This window comes from Tursiops truncatus, chromosome 11 (genome assembly GCF_011762595.2).
Source record: "Tursiops truncatus isolate mTurTru1 chromosome 11, mTurTru1.mat.Y, whole genome shotgun sequence".
NCBI classification, from domain to species: Eukaryota; Metazoa; Chordata; class Mammalia; order Artiodactyla; family Delphinidae; genus Tursiops; species Tursiops truncatus.
In genome coordinates this window covers 46816407-46840052 of record NC_047044.1, presented here as the reverse complement: position 1 = coordinate 46840052, position 23646 = coordinate 46816407, and the positions used below count along the sequence as shown (strand labels likewise).

The window sequence follows — 23646 nt, the reverse complement described above, 5'->3', positions numbered from 1 at the left end:
TGTGAAAACCCTTCCCTTTTTCTCCATTTGTTCTCACATTTTTTTCTTCCAGTTTTTACCAAGGGTATAGTCCTCTGCTTTGGGGGCGTTTGTAATGATTTTTGGGTTCTGAGGCTTTATACAGTATCTCTGTAGTCCCTTTCACTTCCTGCTGCTCCCTTCCACACAGTGACTGATCCTGTGGTCTGGGCAGTGTAGCCACATTTTCTCATGGTCTAAGATATGTTGGGATTTTCTTTTACCTAGTTTTGTTGAAGATGTAGTCATTTGGTTCTTCTGATATCCCAGTTGGAATATTTGGTTGTCAGGAATTGTCAGGGGATTCAAAAACTATGCTGCCACCACAATTACAGAATAACTGTATTTGTGGCTGATATATAGAGAGTTTGGATTTTTTTTTTAATCTCTAAGTTTGAAAGATAAATTTAGGGTAACATAAAATTGCATATTTAACATCTTAATAAAGGAATTTTTAGCATCTATTTATGACCTATTGAGGAGTCACGTATAAATGTAGGATTTTTGTCATTAATATTCTTCTTAATTTTAAATGTAATATACATTGTTTGCCTCTGGTTGCAGTGTTAAATGGGTGTAGTCTCCTAATGGAAATTTTAGACTAATTGCAATATGGTACATGGAATTATAGGTAAACAATTTTTAAAGTAAACATGAAAAAACTTCACTGAACATTTATTGAAATGAATCAGCATAATCGAAGAAATTCCTTGGTTGATAGAAATAAATATGTTCAGAGAAAAGTTAAGGAAAAAAGAATGAAGTTATTTAATTGTTTATTTTCACATGTAATGAATAATTATACTTAATCTTTGGATATTTTATGAAAAAACATGAAAATTTAATATGTGAGTTAGAATTATTTGTAATTTTAGACTTGTCAGATTGTTTCCACATAGCAAGTGCTAAATAAACACTTTCAGTGTGAATGTTGTAGGTGGGGGCAGTATTAATATTTTGTAATTTTATTAGTAAAAATTGTATAGTCTGCTGAATCTAACTTCGAACTTTGGAAATAAAAAATAAAATGATCAATTTCTCATAGGAACTGAAGTTAAAAGATGAAGAGTGTGAGAGGCTTTCTAAAGTACGAGATCAACTTGGACAGGAATTGGAGGAACTCACAGCTAGTCTATTTGAGGTTGGTCTGTTTACATCTTGGCCAAGAGCAACGTCATGGTTTTTATATATTGATAGATTTGTTTTATGAGGGAATCTTGAAAAAGATATGCTTAGCTTCATGCATATTTATAAGTCCTCTAAAAAGATAAAATCTTTAAGAAATGTAAAGTGTACAACTTAAAATGATATGAAAAGAAAAAAACACTGTGGGTTACCAGAATCAGGTGGTTTAAAAATGTGTATGTGGAAAGAAAGGAGGTAAATTTTATTTTTGATTTTACCAACTATTTAGGGGCTGCTTTAGACTATCTATATGATTCCGTAACAAAGATGGCAAACCCTTGAGGTAGTCTTCTGATAGGGGATGATTTGAGGAAAGTTAGAAGGCACACATCTTTATTTCCAGCCTGCCACAGGACCAAAATTCCTACCCAGTTCAAGCAGTGTTTCTCAGTAGGGGGGCCATTGACTTTGTTGGACATTTAGAATCCTTGGTGTATTAGGGTTTTCCAAGAAACAGAACCAATAGGATGTGTGTATTTACATATATACATTTACATGTATTTAGAAAGAGACTTATGTAAGGAATTGACTCATGCATTTATGGAGGTTGGCAAGTCCCAAAATCTGGAGGATGAGTTGGTAGGCTGGAGACCCAGGAGAGATGATGGTGTAGTTCCAGTCTTGAGTCCAAAGGCTGACAGACTTGAGACCAAAGAAGAGCTAATGTTTCAATTTGAGTCTGAAGGCAGGAAGAATACACTTACTCTTTGGGGATGAGCCTTTTTGTTCTAACAGGCCTTCAGCTGATTGGATGAGCCTCACCCACATTATGGAGGGCAGTCTGCTTTACTCAGTTTACCAATTTAGATGTTAGTCTCATCCAGAAGCATCTTCACAGAAACATCCAGAATGTTTGACTAAAGTATGTGGACACCTGTGGCCCAGTCAAGTTGGACACACAAAGTTAACCATAACACTTAACCCAAATTCTAGTAATACTCCCTCATCATTTTGACAGCTTTTAAATATCCTTGTGGAGGATGGGGAGAGGGTATTATTCTTGGTTAAGAACCACTACCTTTAGGTTATAAGACCTTTAGCCTTCAGAAGTTCCTTATTAAAAACATTGATGTGTTACTAGAATGACTAGTGTCATTATCACTTTACCAGTATTTTCTTTTTTTCCCTAAAAATTTGTTCTTAAAAATTTTAATGTAAAAAAAGATTTTGCCGCCTGCCGATGCAGGGGACACGGGTTCGTGCCCCGGTCCGGGAAAATCCCACATGCTGCGGAGCGGCTGGGCCCGTGAGCCATGGCCGCTGAGCCTGCGCGTCTGGAGCCTGTGCTCCGCAACGGGAGAGGCCACAACAGTGAGAGGCCCGCGTACCGCAAAAAAAAAAAAAAAAAAAAGATTTTGGAGGGAAAATTTCTTTACCTTTTGTTATTTTTGTATATGCAGAATCTTTTTTAGTTTTAGCTGTATGTATTTGCTTACCTAGTTGTAATCCTAATATATTTTGTACTTTAAATAACATCTTTTCATGTTATTACATAGTGAATGTAATGATAATCATAATCTATCAGGTGTACATTCCACAGTTTCTATCATTACAAGTAATATTGCAGAAGATATTTTCAAACGTGGGCTTTCCGTGCCCCATCTGCTCCACAACCCTTTGCCCTCTCCCCTGTCTTTTTGGGTGTCATTTACTTTCATGGACGTTTAAAAACTAACTTATTTTCTTGTTTAGTTAGCTAGTTATCAGAGATGAGAGGAAGATAAATTTAAGCATAGAGGTAGTGGGAAGTTAAAGATCTGGAATAGGAGCTGTGTAACTTGTTACATTTTTATATGTAGAAGGACTCGGAAACATAAGACTTTTCTTCCAGCAATGTCTGGTTAGAAGAAATGTTTATAATATATGGATAGTAGATAAGCAAACAAATATATTATGCTACTTACGTTAATTTTGATTTCCTATCTGCCTGCCCTTAATTTTAACCCTGCTTATTTCCATCCATCTGCACTTACATGTGCATTTTGTTAGATGAAGTAAGGGGAGAACAAACAAACTTTTCCCTCTCTATAGTAGGATGTGAAGTACCAGAAATGCAGTTCATGCAGTGAATGAAAAAGTTATCTAAAAAACATAGTTTTGGGATCCGTAACTTATCCCCAGCCTAACAATGGCTAATAGCTTTAACTGTGTATACTTTCTGGGAAAGAAACTACACTGATTAAAGATGATTTCAGTAATGAAGAAAGTTGTATTCAAACCAATACGAATTTAGAAAAAAAGGGCAAAACGTTTTTCTGTGGTCTCAGTTGTGCCTTCATGATTTCAGTTTACCATTGTCTTATGAAAAGATGTTTTTTGCCTACATTTTATGTATATGTGTCTGTAGTTTTTTTAAGAATTAAAGATTTTTCTGAATAAACTCAATTTGCACAATTTTGGTAAACTTGTAAACTCAGATTAGGAATTTATTATGAATGATGAATAATCTTGAATATAATTATACTTAGTATTTAGCAAACTTGAGTCTTAAATGTATCAAATACAGGACTCTAAAATTTTATATATGTGTGTGTATATATGTATATATATTTTTTTTTCTTCTAGTATTTTAGCTTTTGAGATAATGTAAAATATAAAATGAAGTTGGTTGAAAGAATGCTTTACAAAGTAGTCTACATTTAACATGGAAAAAAAAGATATGTAGTCTTAAGATGTTTTTATATTTTTTCAGCCAGTTTTAATAAATGTCTATGATATGCTTAGTTTTCTCTCAACAATGCCATATGGCACATATAGTATAAATTGTTATTTTGTCTGTGAAGAAAATGAGGCATAATTAGAGTAAGGAGCAAAGTTGGGACTCAGATTCATGACCTTGATCTTGCTTTAAGTGCTATGAAAGTCATAAATGGAACTTCCATTTGTCTCAAGCCACAGAGACAAATTTGAGCATGGACCTTCATTATGATAAAGATACCTACTATTTATTGAGAGTTTCCCATGTACTAGACACTGTTCTAAGAGCATATGTACTTACTTACAAATTATGCACATACACTAACACACATATAATATGTTACATACAGTATAAAACAAAAGTTTTAAAAAGAGTGAGATAATAAAAATGCTTAAATTTTTTATAATAGTACAAAAATATTTTATTCTCACTAAAACATATTGTGTGTGTGTATATTTATTTAGTGAGAGCAGTGTGATTGAATATGTTACCTTGTTTTTGAAATCTTCTTTTAAATTTATGATCCAGATGAAGGTCTGGTCTAAATTCCATTTTTAAAATTTAGATGTAATGCTGCTGCTGACTCACAGATACACTGATCCAAAAGGAACAAGTACTTCTTTTCCTGTAATAAGTCATTATACTGTATTTTCAGTCCCATTGCCAGTTATGTGAAGGCTTTTCCAGAACATTCTCTAGTGAATTTTTGTCTTCTCTAATACCAACAAATTGTTTTTGCAAATTAATCAGAAGATGTTGAATAAACACTTTTTTTTAAAAAAGAGAAGAAAATCCCCTTCATTTGAATCACTGCTAACCAGATAGGAAAAAAATTCTGTTTTCAAAGTTTGTAAGTATACAGACATGAATATTTGTATAGATCAGAGGTCTGCAGCCTACAGCCTGCAGGGCAAAACTGGCCTATATAAACTTTTGTACAGCCTAATGAGACAAGATTGGTTTTTACATTTCCAGATGGTAAGAGGTGGGGAAAAAAAAAATCAAAAGAGGAATATTTGGTGACATACGAAAACTATATGAAGCTCATATTTCAGTGCCCATGAATTTTTATTGGAATGGCCTCACTCATTGTTTTACTGTCTATGGCTGCTTTCACACTGCAGCAGCAGAGTTGAGTAGTTACAATAGAGACCATATGGCTTACAAAGCTCAAACTACTTACTATCTGGCCTTTCTAGAAAGTTTGCTGACTTCTCATATAGATGATACTTATATCATTTTTCAGTTTCAGAGTGAGAGTGATAGAAAAGTTTTCAAACTTTTTTGAATATATCCTTTGATGTCTTTTGTCAATTTGCTAAAACCTATGAATTATCATTTTAGATACTGCTCCTGCCTCATTCTAGCTCTTTTCTCTTTCCTTTTTGGACTCCAATAACATGTATGTTATACCTTTTCAATGTATCCCTTATATCTCTAGGGGACAAGTCACCCCAAATCCCAGCTCACTTTCCTGGATTTACCTGTTCTTCTGGATCTTGGTCCCCTGATTCTTCACTCTTTTGTTAGCTCTCTAATGTCTTCAAACACATTTTTAAAAAATGTCCCACTTTTAAAAATTGTTCTCTGTAGGAAGTTTGTTTCAAGTTGCATAGTCTGCTATTTATGAAACCAGAGTCCATTTCCAAACATTTAAACAAATATTCTCTCCTTAGCACGAGTTACTTCTGCATTCATAGTTTCAGTGTCACTTATCTTGGTGGGTCAGATAGATAATGTTTATTATTTTGAAACTACCTGTCAAGTAGTGTTTTATTGACAGCGACATCACAGAAAAATCTAGCACAGCTGAAACATTTGTTATTTTTAAAAGAAAAATGCTTACCTCATTATTAAATTTGATAGCTCTTACAGACTTCGACACAAGATAACCAGCATAATTGTGCATGGCATATTCTCACAGTTAATCTCATTATAAAGCATTGATAGTAAAGCTTCTCTTATTTAAAATAATATAATCTGTAAACTCACATTCATGGGCACATACAAGCTGCAGTTCATTACAGTACTCTAAGAGCAAATGGACAAATGGGAGTGCCACCGTGGAATTCTGGTGTGGAGAACTTCTACTCTCCCCTGAACAGTCAACAGACCTAGTGAGGGTTCTTTTGTCAAACGATTAAATGTCTTTGAAGCTGATTTCCTTCCTTCCTTCCTCCTTCCTTCACTTCCTTCCTTCTCATGAACTGTAAACTGAAGTTCTAAAATACATGTTCTTAAATCCTGGGGGATTATCCTGAGCACCCTGTATACTGTTCCAGTCTATTCTTATTCTTTATAGGGATTATTCCATACAGGAGAGTAAGCTTTTTAAAGTACAAGTAAGATCATGTCACTCTCTTCCTTAAAAAACCATAAGGCTTCATAGTGGATTTAGAATAAAATCCAGAATTTGTACTCATATTTTATTTGATTATTAGAATGTAATCAGAATGTAAGCTCCTTAAGAGCAGGGACCTTGTCTCTTTTCCCAGTGTATTATCAGCACCTGGAACAGTATCTCATGAAGAGGTGTCATGACTAAGTGTTTGATGAATAAGTGATATATGAATAAAGGGGAATTAAATACCTAGAGTTTCATATTTGTGGTACTAAAAAGTTACGATCTTATTAAAGAGTTAACTCTGATTTGCCTTTTTAGATTGCTCTGTACCAAATTGTCATTTAATATCATTTTGTGAATACTTTTATTGGAAGCTCTAAGGTTTCTTAACTGTTATTCCTATAAACTGCAACATTATTGATGTGTTAATATTTTTACTTGTCCCTTCTGTATGCCTTTGCTGTGGGTAGTAATATGAATGAATTGTGTGTGTGTGTGTGTGTCTGTGTGTGTGTATATACCAAATTATAAAAACCTAACTGCAAGAAGTTGGATTTGACATGTGGGTTATGTGTTTTCCTTCATCACATTTGCAGTCCTTACACAGGGATTGATCAGAATGATCAAACTCAACTTGGCTGCCTCAGTGGTAATAGATACTAAAAGAAGGTACCTATTCCTTATTCCTAATAGTTGGTCTGGCTGATGACAACTGCTATTTCAGCACTTTACACTGGATACTTAATTTTAGGCAAAATTTTGTTAGTGTATCTTTGCCTCAATCATAGACACATGTTGAAAGATTTTTGAAAATAAATGCTAAATACTTTGTTTCCAAAATTTGAGATGTTAACTTTTTCAGGAAGCTCATAAGATGGTGAGAGAAGCAAATGTCAAGCAGGCAACAGCAGAAAAACAGCTAAAAGAAGCACAAGGGAAAGTAAGTTGCTGCTGCTTTTAATACTATAAAATGTAAAGAAATTAGTGATTACTATTTTTAAAATACCTTAACATTTATTGGATTTGTTCTGATTATAAAAGCAGTGCTTACTTTAGAAGATTTTTAAAACTACAGGAAACTATAAAGAAGAAAATAGCTACTACATATATATAATTAATAATGAATGTTTGGTGTCCATTTATATTAGAAGCAAATGAGTTAAAGCCTTGTGAATCACATGTATTATCAAAAGGATTACATAATCACATTTTTTTCTTTTTTTAACATTTATTTTTATTTTTTTAATTTAATTAATTAATTTATTTATTTATTTTGGCTGTGTTGGGTCTTCGTTTCTGTGCGAGGGCTTTCTCCAGCTGCGGTGAGCGCGGGCCACTCTTCATCACGGTGCACGGGCCTCTCACTGTCGCGGCCTCTCTTGTTGCGGAGCCCAAGCTCCAGACGCGCAGGCGCAGTAGTTGTGGCTCACGGGCTTAGTTGCTCCGCGGCATGTGGGATCTTCCCAGACCAGGGCTCGAACCCGTGTCCACTGTGTTGGCAGGCAGATTCCCAACCACTGCGCCACCGGGGAAGCCCACATAATCACATTTTAAAGTTAATATTTATTTTCTTAATTCACTAAAAAAAAGCCAACTGAAGTGTTATTAGATTTTACTATTTTAGGAACGAACAGCAACTAATCATAAGCTATTTTTTAATATATTTTGAAGATTTCGAAAATTCACATAAGTGAAATGTTAGACATTTTGATAATTTAAAAAATTTCATCTGATGTGAATAGCAGCTGAATCCAGACTGTATGGAAACATCAAAAAACTTGGTTTTAAGAAAAAACCATTTGGTTTTACTTTCCTTTTATTAATCCATAGGAAATACAGATTAAACTTATATTTCATCTTTGAAAGTAACCAAATTGCTAACATTTAGCTGCATCTGTCATAAAACATATTCAGTGTATGTGACTGTGTTGATTTCTTTTCAAGATTGATGTACTTCAAGCTGAAGTAGCTGCATTGAAGACACTTGTATTGTCCAGTTCTCCAACATCACCTACACAAGAGCCTCTGCCAGGTGGAAAGACACATTTTAAAAAGGGGCATACAAGAAATAAAAGTACAAGCAGTGCTATGAGTGGCAGTCATCAGGACCTCAGTGTGATACAGCCAATTGTAAAAGACTGCAAAGAGGTAACTCGTCCAGGACTGTCCCCTCTGACTCTGTTGATACTTATTAATTCTCATCACTGAGGTGTTGGTTATGATTTTTGCCAGCAAAATTTTTAGTACAAAATATTCAATATTTAGATGGGGGAGGCATTATCTAGAGCTGGCTGCTTTCAGGGGTTCTTCATTTCCCTTCTCTACCTGGCTGACTTTGGAGTACCTGCTGGAAACTTGGTGAGTTTCTTAATCTCGATATTTCATTTAGGGAGCAAACTGTCATGTGTTGTATAAAGGAGAGTGGGTGGCTTTAATGCTATGACTAGTCAAAATTTATTGCTAGGGTGCTCTAGCAAAATATGAATATAAGAATGTGTGAAAATGTTTAGGTGGTTTTCTTGAAGAATGGCACATTGCTTTTACTTAAATTCTGGGAGAAGCAGAATTTTATATCAGTAAGGTAGTCCTAGAGTTCAGATAATTAAGCAACAAAAAATAGAACTAATGGTAGCCGTATCATTTTAAAAGGTATGTTATAAAGATAACTGAGATAATAACTGGAAATATTTTGAGGGTTTTTTTTTTTTTTTTTTTTTTTTTGCGGTATGCGGGCTGTTGTGGCCTCTCCCATTGCGGAGCACAGGCTCCGGACACGCAGGCCCAGTGGCCATGGCTCACGGTCCCAGCCGCTCCGTGGCATGCGGGATCTTCCCGGACCGGGGCACGAACCCGCATCCCCTGCATCGTCAGGCGGACTCTCAACCACTGCGCCACCAGGGAAGCCCCTTTTTGAGGTGTTTTGAGTAAAATAGTTTTTACTTACATATGATGAGAAAACATTTCCAAGGGGATTGATCACTAATTAATGAGCAGCCTTCTCCCATTTTTTTCTTAAAAACTATATTTTACATTGTGAATTCAGCTTCATCATTATTCATTAAGAAGCTGTGTGTGCTTGTTCAGAGTTTTGCATGGAAGCCAGGAGTTTATTAAATTGAATAACCAAGGTTGTTACTTATTTTAATTGAACTGCATTTTTAGTTATTAATAAAAAAGATGCTAGTGAGAGAGAAGTTCAGTACTTGGTCAAATCTGAATGTGACAAAATCTGAAATTCACATTGGTTTCTATTAAATATTTAAGAAGCTTTTTTAGTCATAACTTTAATTCTGATTTCTTTCAATTTAGATAGTATTTTTTTTTTGGCTGCGTTGGGTCTTCGTTGCTGTGCGCAGGCTTTCTCTAGTTGCAGCAGGCAGGGGCTGCTTTTCATTGTGGTGCTCAGCCTTCTCATTGTGGTGGCTTCTCTTGTTGTGGAGCACAGGCTCTAGGCGTGTGGGCTTCAGTAGTTGTAGCACGTGGGCTCAGTAGTTGTGGCTCGTGGGCTCTAGAGCGCAGGCCCAGTAGTTGTGATGCACGGGCTTAGTTGCTCCACGGCATGTGGGATCTTCCCAGACCAGGGATTGAACCTGTGTCCCCTGCATTGGCAGGCGGATTCTTAACCACTGCATCACCAGGGAAGCCCTAGATAGCATTTTTCATTGCTTGGTACAACTTGTATTTTTGCTATGGTTTCTCAGTGTGTGTAATTATGTACCTTTTTTCCCTATTGTCTACACTAAGAAAATTTAAATATTTTCTCATGGAAAATTTTAAAGTTTTGTTTTTAATTTACAAAATACCTTAAAATATGAATAGGCAGCATATAACTTTTTGCTTTCCACATACATCCTGTTTTCTGATACATGTGGAAAACTTGTCAAATAGTTTCATTAGACAGCGGAAACACATAAATTTGACTTGTGTAAGTCTTAGAAAACAGTCTAACAATTGGAAGGAAAATGAAACATATCCATGTTTCTGCAGAAAATGTGATGGGGGCATTTGGTCATAACGTATCTTCTGAAAGCATTTAAAACACACGTGCATGCATGCACACACATGTAATGAGGCAAGGCTTTGAGATCACGTCACTCAGATGTCAACTTTTACTGGTTTCTTGCTCTGTAACCTTGGTCAAGTTATTTTATTTCTCTAAACCCTAGTCTCCTTATCAATAAATGGAGATTATAATATTTATCTTGCTCAGCTTTTAGGATTAAATGTTTGTGAAGTGCTTACCGTAGTTCCTGACAGAGTCAGCTCTTAATAAATTAATTACTGCCTTTAAACTAGAATCTTTCCTTAGAACACTACTCACCTACTTTGAGCTTTATATCCATCAAAGGGTAGACTTTACAAAGAAAGTGAATTTGAAAATGTAAGTATTACTTATCTGCTAATATTTTTATCCTTTCACCTTTAGCTTTGATTCAAGGAATTTATGGATTGGGATGAAAAATATTCACATTGAGATTGCCATTATACACCTTAAAGGAAAGTCTGTAGGAAACCTGGGGTACAGTCAGCCTTTTGTTACTTTCGTGTAGACTCCCTGCACATCTGATTGAGCTGTGCTAGAGGCCATAGCTGCAGTCAGTGCTTCATTCATAGCGTATCCAGTGCTTCTGGCTTAGAGTGCCAGGCGAGTGAGAGACACTACTCTCTGTTTCGGTGGCTGTGGGTGGATGTAGCTTTGTATGTTGACAGGTAGTGTTGAGCTGGGCTGAGGGAATCTGTAGAGAAGAATACTTGGGAAAATTTATTAAATTGGATGGATAGAGAAAGGACAACTGGAAGAGTGAATAGGAAGGTGGGTGCCAGCCTGGATTATTACTGATAATTCAGATGGTAGATACTGGATGTTGAAATGCCAAAACAATCTAAATAAATGTTATATTTTAAGATAGTCTATTTAGGAGGCTATGTGTGTGCTGCTTTTAGTCTTGCAGCTTATACAGTAAATATTTTGGAAATTCTTTTGGAAATGCCTTAAGGTAATAGCAGAAGAATTGGTGTCACTTTTGACCCCAAACGAGGTTTCACGGTTTAGTCAGTCTCTGTTTATTCAAACATGTTATTTTTAAATTCTTTTTTTTTTAAATTATTTAATTAATTTATTTTTGTGTGTGTTGGGTCTTGGTTGCTGCGCGGGCTTTCTAGAGTTGTAGCGAGAGGAGGCTGCTCTTCGTTGTGGCACGCAGGCTTCTCATTGCGGTGGCTTCTCGTTGCGAAGCATGGGCTCTAGGCGCACAGGCTCAGTAGTTGTGGCGCACGGGCTTAGTTGCTCCGCGGCACGTGGGATCTTCCCGGACCAGGGCTTGAACCCATGTCCCCTGCATTGGCAGGTGGATTCTTAACCACTGTGCCACCAGGGAAGCCCCTCAAACACTTTATTTAATTAACTTGTCTCCAAATTACTTTTTGATTATTTTCACAAAAGACTTATCATCTTTTATATTCAGAACAGTGTGCACTTGTATCTTTTTTTTTTTTTAATTTTTTTTTGCGGTACGCAGGCCTCTCACTGTTGTGGCCTCTCCCGTTGCGGAGCACAGGCTCAGCAGCCAAGGCTCACGGGCCCAGTCGCTCCGCGGCATGTGGGATCTTCCTGGCCCGGGGCGTGAATCCGTGTCCCCTTCATCGGCAGGCGGACTCTCAACCACTGCGCCACCAGGGAAGCCCTGCACTTGTATCTTAAGGGGAGCTCCAACATTACTATTATTTTTTTTTGGCGAGGTGGATAATAGTAGTGTCCTTGGACACCATAGTGGATACATTGAAAAGCGCCAGCTAGTCATTTGGGAGTTTGGATAGTTTTTTTAAAAGAAAAATTGCGGGGCTTCCCTGGTGGCGCAGTGGTTGAGAGTCCGCCTGCCGATGCAGGGGACACGGGTTCGTGCCCCGGTCTGGGAGGATCCCACATGCCGCGGAGCAGCTGGGCCCGTGAGCCATGGCCGCTGAGCCTGCGTGTCCGGAGCCTGTGCTCTGCAACGGGAGAGGCCACAACAGTGAGAGGCCCGTGTACCGCAAAAAAAAAAAGAAGAAGAAAAGAAAAATTGCTGCAATGGAATATTACTCAGCCATAAAAAGAATGAACTATTGCCATTTGTAGCAACATGGATGGACCTAGAGATTATCATACTAAGTGAAGTAAGTTAGAAAGAGAAAGACAAATATGATATCACTTATATGTGGAATCTAAAAAAAGATGCAAATGAATTTATTTACAAAACAGAAACAGACTCACAGACGTAGAAAACAAACTTATGGTTACCAAAGGGGAAAGGACGGGGGAGGGATAAACTAGGAGTATGGGATTAGCAGACATACATTACTATATATAAAATAAACAACAAGAATTTACTGTATAGCTATATATTATTATACTGTATAGCTATATATATTATACTGTATAGCTATATATATATATTATATATATTACTATATATAAAATAAACAAGAATTTACTGTATAGCTATATTCAGTATCTTGTAATAACCTATAATAGAAAAGAATCTGAAAAATATATGTATAACTGAATCACTTTGTTATATACCTGAAATTAACACAATATTGTAAATCAACTATACTTCAGTTAAAAAAAAAGAAAAATTACTACTGTGTATTATAACTAATCAAGAATGGTTCAATTATTATTTTAAATAAAGAGTATTTCTTTTTCAGTAATATTTAAATTAGGTTTCAGTTTTATAAAGTTATTTTATGTTTGTACTTTTTAAAAAGTGATTTTGTGTTTTCTTTTGTCAGGCTGACTTATCCCTGTATAATGAATTCAGATCTTGGAAGGATGAGCCCATAATGGACAGAACATGTCCTTTCTTAGACAAAATCTATCAGGAAGATATTTTTCCATGTTTAACCTTCTCAAAAAGTGAGGTAATTAAAAACACATTTTAACAGAAATGCATTAGAGTTGTTCCTATACCTTTTACTAAGTCATGTTACATATTTTAATATCTCTTACATAAATAAGTTATAAAGTGTCATATTTTACCATTTTCTCCATTCCATATTAGGATCGTAATAATTTCTTGGCATTCACTTACTGAACCCCTTTCCTTATTTGAGCAGAGGATCACTTATGCTGCAGTGTGTTGCATTGGAGTGAAGTATTAAATATGTAAGGGGGTAGGACTTAATTTTTAGTCCAAGGTTCAGTGCAAGGGAAGTTATGTACACTCTAAAGTGTTTGTTGGGTTTATCTGTATGTGATTAAAAAGAAGTCCTATTTAGTTTCTTCATCTTTAAAACGGGAAAAAATGCCTTCCTTGCCTGTGTCACAGGATTGTTAAGAAAAAATGAAGTGAATTAAGTAGATAGAAAAATTTTTTAAAAAATACTACACGGCAGTATACAAATGTAAGGTCATAATTTTAATTTGTTCTTACATGTGGAAAGTTTGTCTACAAATATCCTGTTAATCAGTGTTTAAGAAAGTTAATCCTAAGAGTCTTTTGTTAAGTCTTTAGAGGATTTAATTATATAACACTGCTTGTAAGGAAAAGTTAAGATGAACAGTAAAATGCTTTTGATATGTAGATATGTCAGTCATTGTGGCTCTGGTTTTAGGTAGGCTGTTGTTGAGTATGAGTAATCTTGCCAGAATGAAATTTGTCTATTTCATCAATTGTTTATCAGTTACTACCGTCTCCATCTGGGCATTTAGTATTTGATAACTCAGTTAATACTTTTGTAGACTCTTGTGCACATAAATACATGATCAGTAAATATATAGCTATAATGAACACATATTGCTGTGTTGTGAATGACCAATAGGAAAAAATAATGCATAAAGTTAGCAAAATAAAGCCTGGGGATGTTCATTTTGAAGTGACGTAACCAGTGGATGTTAATTGTGGGTAAGGGGTGGCGTGGAATTAATGTCTTTAATCTCCTTCTAGATAATAAGAAAAGTTATTTAGCTATAACTGAATTGCCTTTCATAACAATGTTTGAATTATAAAAGAATGCAAACCGAGATTATGTGGGTTCCTTGTTTTTCATTAGCTAAGGCAAATCTAGTGGACCTTGGGAGAAATAATTTTTAAAAACCAGTTTATTATAGAATAGAATTTTTATATTTTCCTGCCAGCATAGCATCTAATACTTCTTTGTTTTTTTTGAAGTTGGCTTCGGCTGTTCTGGAGGCTGTGGAAAACAATACTCTAAGCATTGAACCAGTGGGACTACAACCTATTCGATTTGTGAAAGCGTCTGCAGTTGAATGTGGAGGACCAAAGTATGTTTTCAAAACCATGTCTTAGGGAAGATACTGAGCTTTTAAAATTTTATGTGTTGTAGTTATTTAATATTTTCTGGTTTTAAATGTTAAATCTCTTGTCAGTTTTCTATTTAAAGTCTGCAGCCCAAAGACCAATCCCTGGGCAGTGTGGGGATTTCAAATTCAGCATCAGTGGAGAGCCCTTTTAATTACAAACGTATATGTGGGATCCAGGTAGATCAGGTGTTAGAAACTTCTTTAAAAACCGCATGGTATAATCCATTAGTTGATTATGAAATCTCTTTAGTGGGTCATAAGCAGAATTTTTGTTTGTTATACTTATATGTACAGCTGTGTGTTCTGGGCTATTGTGTAAATTATTTCTTTTTGAGGCTTGCCATCAAAAATAGTTTGAGAAGACAGTGAATTAGACCAAGTCTTACCAAGCATGAAAACAGGGTACCAGAAGGCTTGGTTAGTCCTATCCTTTACTACTCTCGCTATAAAACTTTCTTACTTTGGTAAGTAAACAGCTCTGTCTCCCATATGTGAGAGATATTTGGCAGTTTTATACCTTCAGGGGTGACTCCCACACTTCGTAGCAGGGCAAGCTGTCTTCCAACTGGTCCTGGGAGGAGGAAAGACTGAAACCAACAGTACATAAAACGTTTGCCACAGCTGTTTAAAAAGTGACTTCAAAAGATTTTGAGGAAGCTGCTTAGTTGGTGGTGAAGAACTAATCGGTATAGGGGACCGAAGAGCCCGAGAGAGCTCACAGCAGGCAATAATTGAATCCCATCAGGCCATTTTGAAGGCAGAGGAGGAAATAGCTGGTTGAGATTAACTACTAGGTCTGTTAAAGCCAGTCGTAGGAGTTGTGTAGTTCTTGTTTCCCGTTACGCACGTCACATTCTCAGCAGCGTCACACAGTGTTGGTATTTGGGTAACTTAATCCTGTATTTGCTCTGTGAGCCACACGTCTACCTAGAGTTATGTCCTGTTTGACACTCCCCCATGCCACACCTGTAGTATGGTGGCCTCTGAATTTTGGGGAAGAGATTTTCATTCCTAAATTCTATCCTTCAACAAACACCTGGGTATTTTTATCCTGGTCATTAATACTTTTTGTACTTTTAGTTTCTATGTTATACCTTATTTTAAATATAGCAGTTTTTACTGTAGGATTTTAAATTTATACTTGCATTATATATCACACATTAAACATGTGAAAATATCAAATGATAACAAATCAGAGTCTCAGTTAGATTTTTACAGTATTTTAGTAAAATAATTATACAGATTAGGTTTAGAGAATAATTTACATCGTTAAGAATATTGTTGTTCTTGTGGGAATGGGGCCAGAAACCAAGGTGTTTGTGGTGCATATTGTGTGGAGAGTACTAAAGAAGACGTTGTCCTCTTTTATGAAGCGTGAAGTATGGCTCTTGTGGATGAGGTTATCAAGATAAACACTAAACGAATGGCACAGTGCTCGGGGAATTTTGTGGAAGGCAAGATCATTCTACTGGTGGTGATCAGGGACTGTTCTTGGGATTTGATTTGATCTGGGCTTTTGAAGCATGGGTGGAATTGGGGAGATAAGGAACAGTACATATGACTGAATAAAGGAACAAGAAAACAGTGTGTTCAGAGGATGGTGAGTGTATGGAGAGGGAAGATGTGAAAAAAAGGAATTAGAGGTGACTGATTAGAGGGATACTGTGAGCTTTTGGAAATCAATAGGAAGGGCTCTGGTTTTGGAAACAAGATGATAGGTCTAGATTTAGACACGTTGACATCCCTAAGTGAAAATGGCAAGCAAGGATTTGAAATCTTGGGACTAGAGCTGTTAAGGGATACTGAGGTAGTGTGGCATGTTAAAAAAAACATTGGAATTAGAGGTCAGAAGACTTAGTGTTGAATCCTGGCTCAAATAAAAATATACTGGCTTTAGAAATGAGATAACTTAAACACTTTTTTATTATTTTAAAAGTTGATACTTAAAACCACTTTACCTGAGTCCTTTCAAAATTAGAAAAATAGTAGACAAACAGGTATGTCTGCTTCCAAAAGGTGATTTTTATCAGTTTGATGGTTACTTTTTTCTCTTGTGTAAATTGTGCTTAAAATAGTATAGTTCCAAAGACTTTTACCACTTGTGCCTTAAATTTCTTGATTGTCTATCCTCCCCAAGCTAGTAGTTAGTGCTTTTAAATATTGTTATAGATCATTAAAGGAATTTTCTAATAAAGGAGCAATGAGGCTAAATCTCTTTGAAAAGGTAAGAATTCTTTTGTGATTTGAATGGCCACTTCCAGAATTACCCTTTTAAATGCACATTCTCCGTGTGTTTGCTTAATATGGAGGCACATTTGTATCATATTTCTGGTAAGTATAGCTGAAAATTAACGTTCATTTAATATATTTTTCTTTATTATATAATTTATAATGTTGTATAAAATGCTATTGGCCACTTTATTTTACTTAGAGCTACACTAATTTTGCATTGACAAGGAATGATAGCCATCTTCAGTCAAGCTTCTAATTTAGGAGGTTGACACCTGGGCTGCTGTGAGTCCAGCCTGATCCTGTTGAGCAGTGGAGTGACGGGTGGCCTGCCAGTTAACCAACAGTCATTGAATGTCTGCTGTGTGCCAGGCCATGCTTGGTGCCAGGCATTTAAAGATGAATAAAATACATTTACTGTTCTCAAGAGGCTTTCAGGGGGCCTTCCCTGGCAGTCCAGTGGTTAAGACCCTGCACTTCCAGTGCAGGGAGTGCAGGTTCAATCCTTGGTCAGGGAACTGAGATTCCACATGCCAAGTGGTGTGGCAAAAAAAAAAAAAAAAAAAGAGGCTTTCAGCCTAATCGCAGCCAGAAAGCCCTCATACCAAATTTTACATGTTGTAGTATGCAAAGAGAAAGGTTGGTATGTCTAAAAGTAGTGTACCCTTTGTGTAATTGTTAAGATACAGTGTATTTGTATGGTAGCTTATTCCTTTGTACTTCTTAGGCCTAGGTGCCACGTTAAATGCATATATACCAACCCAACACACCAAAAAGTATCCCATCTGGAAGCTCTTCTCCTGCAAAGCTGTCAATAACATGTTTTGAGACCTAAGCAGTCACTTTTAAGTTTTTTTCAACTGAGAGAGAAGTTGAAGTCACAATGGAAAGCTGAGAGCTGCCCTGCAGCTGATTACTCATTTGTAAATTTGCCCCAGGACATATATGAACACATTTAGCTTCTATTTCTAGAACCATGGTTAAAGCTATGCCTGTAAGCTTATACTAGAATGTAAGCCCCAAAGGGCAGGGCTTTTGTCTTTTTCATCATTATAGCCCAGCATCACAAAGTGCCTGGTACATGGTCGGTTCTCAGATACTAGTTGTCTTAATGAATATACAACTTGTCCAGAAGGTAGGGGCAAAATGCTTTTAATTTAAAAAACTAAAATTTATCCTTGTTTTACAGAAAATGTGCTCTCACAGGTCAGAGTAAGTCCTGTAAACACAGAATTAAATTAGGGGACTCAAGCAATTATTATTATATTTCTCCTTTTTGCAGATACAGGGTAAGTAATTTAACCACAAATTTCTTTGTTTAATTAATTAATTTATTTTTGGCTGCATTGGGTCTTTGTTGCTGGGCTTTCTCTAGTTGCGGCGAGTGGGGGCTACTCTTCGTTGTGCTGCGCGGGCTTCTAGTTGTGGTGGCTTCTCTTGTTGCAGAGCATGGGCTCTGGGCACGCAGGCTGCAGTAGTCGTTGCTCGTGGGCTCAGTAGTTGTGGCTCAAGGGCTCTAGAGCGCAGGCTCAGTAGTTGTGGCGCACGGGCTTAGTTGCTCCTCATTAACCACAAGTTTTAATAAAGTTTGCTTTGATGTGAGATATTTGACTGTTTAACATTTTTTTTTCTTTTTGGCATAGATCACTTCTGTATGTAACTTTTTCACGTATATTCGATATATTCAACAGGGACTTGTGAAACAGCAGGATGGTGAGTGTTCTTAATTCATTATAAAATATTTGCGTGAAATTCAGTAAAAAGTATGGAACATAATAGTAAGCGCAAGTCAGCTTTATCATTGGTACATTTATATTGAATCTCTTTTGTAGGTCTAATAAAATGTGTGAAGAATTTGGGAACAAATGCATCTTTTAAACATGTTGTATTTAATCCTTACATTTGCCTCATTTTACTCTAATTTTAAGCAGGATCAGTTTTAACTTTTAAGGGGTATATGATAAACCAGATGGTAAGTGTGAGAGGAGCATAAAGCCCATTGAATTTACTCCTTAAGAAATAAAAATGAACAAGCTCTAGACATGGTCAGATTTATTTTATTTTATTTTATTTATTTTTTAATAGATTTTTTATTTTTGGCCATGCCACGTGGCATGTGGGATCTTAGTTCCCTGACCAGGGATCAAACCCATGTCCCCTGCAGTGGAAGTGCAGAGTCCTAACCACTGGACCACCAGGGAATTCCCCAGATTTATTTTAATTACTGGAACCCACAAGGCACTAACAATAAATTTTTTTCTGTATTTTCTACTTTCATGTGTAAGTTAATAAAGCAGTCCTGAGCATAATTCTGAGTGGAATAAAGATGACTGTGTTCTAAATCAGCTGAGACATGCGGATGATATATCCAGGATAGTCAGCCCAGGACTCTGCTGGATATTTTTTAATGTGGTCTTTCATGGCATTTTTAATGTAGTCTTTCATGATTACTTATGGTTTTATAGCCGAATGTCTTAAATACCAGGCATAGAAACTAATATGGCCTGACAGCTCAAAAGCAGTGTTTTGTTTTGTGTTTTTTCTTTAAATATGTATCATTGTTTTAAAACAGAAATAGCAGATAATAGGCTAGGGACAAGTCCATGCCAATTTTGTATTTGAAGTTGTGGGAAATTTTCCTGTTTTTATTTTTCTAAACATTGAAAATTTTCTTATACTTAAAAACTAGTAGATGTCTACTATCTTTCTGTCATGTAAACCAGTGAATCTTAATTCTTTGGAAAAATCAGTCGTGTTGATAAAAACTTAGTTTAGCGTGTTCAAGCTCTAGTATGTTGAAAATAGTCATTTATTTATAATCCCATATAATTAGGTTTTAATGCATAAAAGAAAAGGGATGAAACCTGTCTCTAATTAACGTTGAATTTCAAAAGGCCACAGAGCATAAAAGCAGTCTTTAAACTATACAGTACTTTTTATGACTTTAATAAAATTTAAATCTTTTTTAATACCTATTGGTAGATAATATGATTTAAGCTGAAGAACAGATGATTTGTGCTAAGTTGTCAAGCATATTTTTTCTCCTTGTTAAAAAAAGAAGTTTTATGTAAAAGAATGAAATTAGAGCACTCCCTAACACCATACACAAAAATAAACTCAAAATGGATTCGAGACCTAAATGTAAGACTGGACACGATAAAACTCTTAGAGGGAAACATAGGAAGAACACTCTACGACATAAACCACAGCAGGATCTTTTATGATCCACCTCCTAGAGTAATGGAAATAAAAACAAAAATAAACAAATGGGACCTAATGAAACTTCAAAGCTTTTGCACAGCAAAGGAAACCATAAACAAGACGAAAAGACAACCCTCAGAATGGGAGAAAATATTTGCAAACGAATCAACAGACAAAGGATTAATCTCCAAAATATTTAAACAGCTCATGCAGCCCAATATTAAAGAAACAAACAACCCAATCCAAAAACGGGCTGAAGACCTAAATAGACATTTCTCCAAAGAAGATATACAGATTGCCAACAAACACATGAAAGAATGCTCAACATCATTAATCATTAGAGAAATGCAAATCAAAACTACAATGAGGTATCACCTCACACCACTTAGAATGGGCATCATCAGAAAATCTACAAACAACGAATGCTGGAGAGGGTGTGGAGAAAAGGGAACCCTCTTGCACTGTTGGTAGGAATGTAAATTGGTACAGCCACTATGGAGAACAGTATGGAGGTTCCTTAAAAAACTAAAAATAGAATTACCATATGATCCAACAATCCCACTATTGGGCATATACCTAGAGGAAACCATAATTCAAAAAGACACATGCACCCCAATGTTCATTGCAGCACTATTTACAATAGCCAAGTCATGGAAGCAACCTAAATGCCCATCGACAGACGAATGGTTAAAGAAGATGTTGTATGTATATACAATGAAATATTACTCAGCCATAAAAAGGAACAAAATTGAGTCATTTGTTGAGACATGGATGGATCTAGAGACTGTCATACAGAGTGAAGTAAGTCAGAAAGAGAAAAACAAATATCGTATATTAACACATGGATGTGGAACCTAGAAGAATGGTACAGATGAACTGGTTTGCAGGGCATAAGTTGAGACACAGATGTAGAGAACAAATGTATGGACACCAAGGGGGGAAAACCGCGGTGGGGTGGGGATGGTGGTGTGCTGAATTGGGCGATTGGGATTGACATGTATATACTGATGTGTATTATATTGATGACTAATAAGAACCTGCAGTATAAAAAAACAACTAATACTAAACTTTCTTTGGGTTATTTGTATGGAAATATGTTAATATAAATGTTTCAGACATTACATGAAATTTCTAAAAATCTTATATGTGCTGCTATAATGTTATAAGTCATAATTCTAGTTATTACTTTAAAATGTATGTCTCAGAAACAACTAAATTTCCTTGTCAATTGCATTATTATGAACTTTCATCAGATCTTTAACCATGGTCATTTTTAAGTCTTTTGTCATTTACAGACAGTTCTGGGTGTACTCTGATGCTTTTGCAAAAATGTTCCTATAAAAGGGTTTCATCTTCAATGAATTCATGGAAAAGACTCTGACAAGTACAGGTTTCTGGTAACTGACTATACTGCTGAACTGAATGAATGAGCATTTTCAGAACTCTAATGGAAAACTGATGAATTCATCAAAGTGCTAACAAAAGGTCAAGATGGAAAAAAAAATTACATGGGACTGAGTGAACTGATGAGGATGATTATAATTTTTGTGACTTTCTGTTTGAATAAAAAAAAAGAAAAGAAAAAAGAAGTTTTTGTAGGGAAGAATGAAAGGTACTCTACTTTGTGAAAACAGGAAGAAGGGATCATGAGTGGTTGTGGTGATGGTGATAAAAGTGATATCTTGTCTGGTTCCTCTTACCCTTTCACTTCACAGCATTTGTTACACATTGTATACTGAGTGGGTTTGTAGTAAATTATTGTTAATTTTACAATCTGTTTATTATCTGTGCCTTGTGCTAAAAAGGATTTAAGGCAGTTAAATATAAAGCAGGGTTTCTCAGCCTTGGTACTATTATTATTTTAAACTGGATAATTCTTTGTTGTGGGAGGCTGTCTTGTGCATTGTAGGATGTTTAATAGCATCCCTGGGCTTTACTCACTAGATGCTAGTAATGAAAAATATATCCAGACATTGCCAAATGCACACCTGGGGACACATTCTCCCAGGTTGAGAACCACTGATCTAAATCAATCTAATCTGATCATATGTCAGAGAGAGACCTTTTATTATCTAAAACATAGAGCAAATTTCTTCCCACTTATAGAGGGACTTTCAGAAGCACAGATAATTGAAATTTACAGTTCATCCTCTGCATTTATTTTTATTTCTAATTGAGCCATACACAGAATCTTTCCCTATTATTACTCACAAAGAATGTTACTAAGTTCTCTGGACTGTCTCTTGTTTTCCTTTTTTTTCCTGTTTACTCTGTTGGTTTTAATGAAAAGGGAAAAATGGCCAAGATACAGCAAACTATAGCAAGAAGATGCATAAGTTAGATAACAACTCTTGTGTAATTGAGCATTGAGTGTAGTTACTCAAGAAGGCAGCAGCATTGCCAGTTACTCAGGACATTGAGATGCCTACCTTCTTTTGGGCTAAAATGGTAGTCAGTCATTGATGTATCTAACAAATCGTTGTAGCAAAATTGGTAAATACTGCTTATTTATTCATAAAACTGGGATGCTCACAAGAACATGGAGAAGTTAGTGTGAAGCAGTGATAGCATGTCTAAGCATTAGGTACATCATTAGGAGATGCCCAACTGGCATTTCAGCTAATCTTAAATTTTCAGTGAAACAGATTAAAAATAATTAAGATAATAGTTTATGATTTATGTGTTTCTCTTTTCTGTTTGTATAGTTGATCAAATGTTTTGGGAAATTATGCAGTTGAGAAAAGAGATGTCATTGGCAAAGCTGGGATATTTCAAAGAGGAACTGTGATGCTCTGCCTGGGACCATGCATGAACCTCCCTGAAGACCTGGAAAATGACTGAATATTTTTATGGTTACTTGATATTTATTTCCTTTCAAGGAGTGGGTCCGAGACTTTTTCCCTCTTTTGCAAATTACACTGAAAAGTACTATGATTTCTTTTAAACTGACCTATGCTGTGTTTGCTTATTTAGTTGAACACACTATAAAGAATTACAGGTGTACTAGTGATTGTAATTTATAGTTGCAAAAAAAAAAGCTAAATAAATAAATATTAGATTGAGTGTATTTTTGCTTTCTCTTCTAGCTCTGACATGATATATAGGGTCAGCTGAATATATTGAATTGTAGTTTTCAAACTTCATAGCAGCCTGCAAAAGACAAGAAGGGTAAGTGAACAGGATCAGCTTCCTTCCCCCCCACCTACAATGACTCTATTTTTGTCTGTTTTATATGTTAGGATTGAAAAAAACATTTTATTTAAAGAAAGATTTCTTCTGAAAAGAAAGTTACTTTTATTCATTCTGTTCTCTGTAACTTTAAGAATCCCTTTATTATGGTGATTAATAGAGGACAATCACATTCTAGAGATGCATTCTTGAACATCTTGATGTAGTGTATTTATACTTTACATACATTGAGCACTGTAGTAATCATTGAAAGGGTATAAAGATAAATTAGGAGTTTGATGTGTGCTCAGGGGAGTTGGAAAGGGTGTGGGTTGAAAGAGTGATACTTGCAAAGGATACACTGATCACAGAGCCACTCGATCTGTCAGTTTCAAATTGTAAAACAAATGGTGTGGAAAAGCAAAAAGAAGAAATGAGAAACCACTTTAGTCCCTCCATCTAGAGAAAGCTACTCAATATTTTTGAAGAATAGACTTTCAG

The 23646-nt window shown here is 35.8% G+C and overlaps 1 protein-coding gene across 3 annotated transcripts in view; it reads left to right on the top strand.

Moving 5' to 3' along the window:
• The window catches only part of RAB3IP (RAB3A interacting protein), a 168079-nt gene extending 145035 nt beyond the window's left edge, over window positions 1–23044 (top strand). For 2 of the 3 annotated variants that reach the window (XR_012324609.1, XR_012324610.1), the window contains exons 4-12: window positions 1064–1159; window positions 7108–7185; window positions 8190–8393; window positions 13017–13145; window positions 14396–14508; window positions 17966–18065; window positions 18420–18489; window positions 21273–21589; window positions 22683–23044. Coding sequence is in view for 1 of the 3 variants with exons in the window: in XM_033866325.2 (XP_033722216.1) it covers window positions 1064–1159; window positions 7108–7185; window positions 8190–8393; window positions 13017–13145; window positions 14396–14508; window positions 17966–18065; window positions 18420–18489; window positions 22683–22765 (873 nt within the window). In the remaining 2 variants the exon portion in view is untranslated. The remainder of the gene's footprint in view (window positions 1–1063; window positions 1160–7107; window positions 7186–8189; window positions 8394–13016; window positions 13146–14395; window positions 14509–17965; window positions 18066–18419; window positions 18490–21272; window positions 21590–22682) is intronic. The other variant, XM_033866325.2, reaches the window with a different exon arrangement.
• Window positions 23045–23646: the final 602 nt, after the last annotated feature.